The 6,109-nt window shown below is 34.3% G+C and overlaps 1 protein-coding gene across 1 annotated transcript; it reads left to right on the forward strand.

The window, feature by feature from the left end:
• Positions 1 to 2,930: 2,930 nt before the first annotated feature.
• On the forward strand, positions 2,931 to 3,863 carry LOC101964401 (olfactory receptor 4C16). The gene has a single exon (XM_005329943.3). It carries the CDS (start codon positions 2,931 to 2,933, stop codon positions 3,861 to 3,863), a length of 933 nt encoding a protein of 310 aa, XP_005330000.2.
• The last annotated feature ends 2,246 nt before the right edge of the window (positions 3,864 to 6,109 follow it).

The following is a 6,109-nucleotide window of genomic DNA, read 5'->3' on the forward strand; positions in this document are numbered from 1 at the left end:
ATGATTGTGCCTGATAAACAATTAAAGAAAAGATTAACAGAGTAGTGACCTTGCCAAGTTTTCTGGAAGATGCACACTTTTTAAATAACAACAGATAAAGTTGAAAACAGTGCTATATCTCACACCACAGAAATATTACTCCTTGCATGTTTCTTGAATGACAACATAAGGACATAATTTGTAATTGGTTTACATATAAGATTTACTTTGAGAAGCTAAATAACTACTCAGAATGATTGGAACAAATACAAAAAAGAGATTAAATATAATACACACTATATGTAATGAATATAAGAATATAAATTTAGTTTATTATATAATACAATATATAATAGCATAATACTTTATGTAAATATAGTAAATATATGACTTATATATGTATACACACACATACTGAAAATGAAAGAAAATATTCTACAAATGTAATAGGTGATCTTGAAAATACTTTGGGTGAAAGTCTTCCCTATTCTTCAATATTTTCTCCTGCCCAACTTGTTTAACATGTCACTTTATCTACCCTCACCCCTCCACAATGCTCCTGTTCTCTCTCTGGTAAGATCTGGAAAGAAGAACCATTAAATGTTAATTTCATGACAGTTATGGCAACCAGATGTACAAAGTGTAGGTGATGGCATCAAATTTATGATGGCCCCTGATCCTCAGGTGGGCATCACTTGACCAGAGAGCAGGAATCATGGGACTGAATTACAGAGGGAGGAGCTGGAGGAGGGTAGATTATGTCACTCACTAATTTTTGCTTTGGAAGGGGTAAAATGGGTTTCCCACCCTAATCCACCTTTTCTTGATGGCTTCTTTCAGCTCCTGACCATTTATGATCTCCAACATCAACACCTTGTCTATTGACTGTTATGACCAGTGTAGCCACTCTACACTTGGATAATCTTTTTTGAAGGATCGAGGTAAGTACAGTAGTTACTAGAAGATATGTTATGTCTCTGGTGTTGTTTTGTCTCCAGACCTTTGTAATCCATTTTGTGTTTGTTTCAAGAATCTGAAGAAAGGTGTTACCACTATTTTCTGGGAGTGGGGAGAGAACTGTGCCTCAGTAATAAGAGGATGTGAAGAATTTCACATCTCTCCTTGCATCTCTTAAGGACTATGGGTCCATAAAAAAATGAAAACAAATTCTGAAGATGAATTATCATTTACAAGTTGAATCTTGTAAATTCAAGGTGGTTGAAATAGCTAGAAATAGAGTTCCAGAAACAAAAATGTCTATTGATTTTTGATTAAATTGTTCATTAAATATATGATGAAGATCAACTTCTACTAAATTAATTAAATCATACATGTTTATGATTCTTAATTAATCTTAAAAATCCATGACTAATTGTATAAGGTAAACAAACTTTTTCTAGCAATTTATACTCTAATAGGATTGATAATAAATAAACTAAAAGCTATACTCAAAGGAGTGGCTAAAATCATGGACTATTGGAGGTTCAAAAGTCTTTCACATTTTCATGTCCCCAAGACCTAACACTTTTCAAGTACAATAATTTCATGATGGAAACATCTTTCAAAAGAATACAAGAAAAGATTAGCTTCTTATGATGATTAACACAGCACAAGAGTAATAATCAACTCAGATCCTTTATAGTTTAAGATCCTTTCTGAAGACCATAGAGTCAAAGTAAAAACTTTTGATTTTGGACATTTCAAGTCTATTGAGAAGGAAAAATAAAATTACCAAGAGACAGGAATAACAACACACTTTTCCTTTTCTGGATTTCTACTCTATTCCAAGAAAATGGAGTATTCAGATTCAATAATAAAAACTCTACTGGGGGTATTACAATCATAATCTGGTCCTATACCAGCTGCCAAGTGATGTCCTTCCAAACCACACCAGTTTGAAACTTCATATGTTAAAAACTTAAATGAGGAAAATATGAAAAATGCAGTAGTCATTTAAATGTAATCAAGACTCCAAATCCTCAAAGCAGGTTCCAATAAAATAGTAGAAGTAATTTGGAAATGGGGTATATTTAAGATATTACCAAGAACTTTCATATATAATAATTATTATATATCATGTAGCACATATTTTAAGGACATTTCAAGGATAGAAAAAACGTATGAAGAGATTGTGTTTCCTATTTCACTTTTCCAGTTGAAGTACCTGGGAGAGGTTGTGCAAAGAGTAGACAATATTATCTATTCACAAATAATATGTTTACATAAATGTGCATAATGATATACAAATATATAACACAAATGAAATTTTTATATAGGGGGGACAATGATGTGAGCTTTATATTCATATTATGAAACCCCAAGTCAGGATTGAGTGGTATATCTGTATAACATTGGTCCTGATATTTACTGACAATGGAAAAAATGAAGGCATTATTACATTGATCCCTACCTCTTAATTTTACATTAATCCAATTGGCAAAAAATGGATCAGAATTGTGTCAGAACTAAACATCATTTGTATTTGAAGAAGGTTATAGAAAAGCATTAGATAGATAAGAATATTTGAGACTTATAATATAGTGAATTAGTCATTAAAATTGAGAAACATGCGTTTAAGTGAGTTATTAAGAAACCCTAGACAGCTGGACATGGTGGTGTATGCCTGTAATTCCGGAGACTCTGGAAGCTGAGACAGGAGGATCACAAGTTTGAAGCTAGCCTCAGCAACTTAGTTAGACCCTCAACAATTTAATGAGACCCATTCTCAAAATAAAAAAAAAATGGGAGTGTAGCTCAGTGGAAAAGCAAAAGGAAGGAAGGAGGGAAGAAATGAAGGAAGAAAGGGAAGAAGCACAGACTTTCCCTGATGAGAAAAATATATACATATATCTTCAAATATTTCATAACATCACACAGTACATCATTAATAATTCCTTTATTTTTGCAGATAAACCATCTCACACTCACCCTTTCTCCTCATTCATGGAATCATGAAGTTAAACAATAATGTGACTGAGTTCATCCTACTTGGGTTGACACAAGATCCATTTAGGAAGAAAATAGTTTTTGTCACATTTCTACTTTTCTATTTGGGGACATTGCTGGGTAACTTGCTGATTATCACCACCATCAAGACCAGTCGAGCACTTGGCAGTCCAATGTACTTCTTCCTTTTCTACTTATCCTTATCTGACACCTGCTTCTCTACTTCCATAGCTCCTAGAACACTTGTGGATGCCCTTTCAGAGAAGACCACTATTTCTTTCAGTGAGTGCATAATCCAAGTCTTTACATTCCATTTCTTTGGCTGCCTGGAGATCTTCATCCTCATCCTCATGGCCGTTGACCGCTATGTGGCCATCTGTAAGCCCCTGCACTACATGACCATCATGAGCCACCGGGTCTGCAGTGTGTTGGTGGCTGTGGCCTGGGTGGGGTCCTGTGTGCATTCTTTAGCTCAGATTTTTCTTGCATTGCGTTTGCCTTACTGTGGTCCTAATGTGATTGACCACTACTTCTGTGACTTGGAACCCTTGTTGAAGCTCGCCTGTGCAGACACATATGTGACCAATCTCCTCCTGGTATCCAACAGTGGGGCCATTTGTACAGTGAGTTTTGTTGTGCTCATGTTCTCCTATGTCATCATCTTGCATTCGCTGAGAAACCACAGTGCAGAAGGGAGGAGAAAGGCCCTGTCCACCTGCATCTCCCACATCATTGTGGTCATCTTGTTCTTTGGACCTTGCATATTTATATACACACGGCCTGCAACCACCTTCCCCATGGATAAGATGATAGCTGTGTTTTACACCATTGGAACACCTTTGCTCAACCCTCTGATTTACACACTGAGGAATGCAGAAGTGAAAAATGCCATGAGGAAGTTGTGGAGCAAGAAATTGGTTTCTGATGACGTGAGATGAATGTCATCATACTTTGTATTGACCTGGAAGAAGTAAATAGAGAATATTATCTTTTTATTGTTTGCTTAATATATTAAAACCTTAGCTCCTGTGGATTAGTTCTTTCTATAGACAGTGTACTATACAGACACTAATTAATGTCTTATGTAGAGGGGCATCTTTAGGTAGAGACAGGTATATATGACCCATTGCCTCTGATGTTGCTGATTGCAGAGGCCTTGCTAAACAACCTAGCATCACTCATGGTTTTAGTGTGTAGGTTTTAGTCTCTATGTGAGATTCTCTGATAGTAGTTACCCTTCTTTGTAACCAAAGCTTAGATCCAGAGCATGGAGTGTTTTCCCTCTTCCAAACAGTTTCCTTTGTAAGAGGTTTTGGTCTCATCAGGAACCATCATCAACTTAGTTTTCCTTCCTGACTCAGTTGAAAGTACCAAATTCAAGTGACTGTTGAGTTTTCCTATTCTAAGGGACAGTAGATATAATTTAGGTAAACTCCCTTCCCATTTTAGGACACACACTGAAAACCTAACATGTGTTTACCTAGATACTTCTAAGACCGTGATGGTACATGGAGAGAAAATTCATGCTTCTGAAAGAGTCTTTGATCTTAGGAATGCTCTGTTCTCTTTACTGGGGTTGCATTCATGCAATGATTCTTTTTGTAAAATACAATTTGTGCCCCTAATTTTCTTCCAATTTGGGGAGCATAAACTTTCTTGAATCATGATGATTATAACAGGTTGTTTGTAATATTTGGCACTTATTATTGTAGAAGGTGACATTCCAATTAAAGTAAAAATACATTATGTTGGCTAGAAATGAAGAGTACAATGAAGATTAGTTGCTGGGCCTAGTGGCCCACAGCTATAATCCCAGCAGCTCAGGAGGCTGAGGCAGGAGGATTGTGAATTCAAAGCAGCCTCAGCAACTTAGAGAGGCTCTAAGCAATTTGGCAAGACTCTGTCTCTAAATAAAATATTTTTAAAAGGAAAGGAATGCAGCTCATTGCTTGAGTGCTCTTGGGTTTAATCCCTGTTAGAAAGAAAGAAAGAAAGAAAGAAAGAAAGAAAGAAAGAAAGAAAGAAAGAAAGAAAGAAAGAAAGAAAGAAAGAAAGAAAGAGAGAAATAGAAAGAAAAAAAGAAAGAGAGAAAGAGAGAGAGAAAGAGAAAGAAAGAAAGAAAGAAAGAAAGAGAAAGAGAGAAAGAGAAAGAAAGAAAGAGAGAAAGAGAGAGAGAAAGAGAAAGAAAGAAATAAAGAAAGAAAGAAGGAAAGAAAGAAAGAAAGAAAGAAAGAAAGAAAGAAAGAAGGAAAGAAAGAAAGAAAGAAAGAAAGAAAGAAAGAAAGAAAGAAAGAAAGAAAGAAAGAAAGAAAGAAGAAAGAAAGAAAATATTATAAGCTTAGACAAAAAATGTGAAAACCCTGGAGAACAATTTTAGGTTTTGAGACAGAAGTTGTTACATTACATTTATTGAACATTTAAGTGAGTTATTAGTACAACACAAAATAGTAGCTTTACCATACAAGAGGAAATATTTAGATAAAAACTATATTACTCCAGAAGAGATATCACCTTTTGTCATTATTTATTAACACCTCATCCTCTAAAATTATGAACTCTAATAATATTTGAATTTATTCCATTTGTCTATTTCCATATAGAACATTAAACATTTATTTGCTGGGTATTTCCATTTCTATTTATAAATTACTAAATTATAATAAGATTACAAAATTTTTATTAATTTTTTAATTCCAGAAATTTTAGAATTTTTTTCTTTTTTTAATGTTACTGTGGCTTAATTTTATGTTACTGTGGCTTAATTTTTAAAATGTTTCTGGTATATAATAGTGAGTTCATTTTGACATAATCATAGATGCTTACAATAAAATTTATTCCACCTCAGTGCCCAGTGCTTCCTTCTTTATCTTGAGAAAATGATCATTTCTGTGTTTGGGATTAGAAAGCTATATATTCTTCAGTGAACTACAGTGACATGTATAGATCACTGCTTTTCAGATACTATGAATTTCAATATAAAATCAGTCTCTAGCAGTTTATCATTTCCCAGCAGCAGCTACAGTTTGGTTTTGCTGTTGCAGGATTTGCACCATAGTAGATTCCAATTAAAAGTTATACTGATAACTTCTTTTACTTAAAACAAGGAAACTATGCAAAGGATGTATGTTGAATTTAAGTGATTTTCCATATACACTTCATCTCATGTCTTCTGGAATCACATTCC

This window comes from Ictidomys tridecemlineatus, chromosome 4, assembly GCF_052094955.1.
Source record: "Ictidomys tridecemlineatus isolate mIctTri1 chromosome 4, mIctTri1.hap1, whole genome shotgun sequence".
Taxonomy (NCBI): domain Eukaryota; kingdom Metazoa; phylum Chordata; class Mammalia; order Rodentia; family Sciuridae; genus Ictidomys; species Ictidomys tridecemlineatus.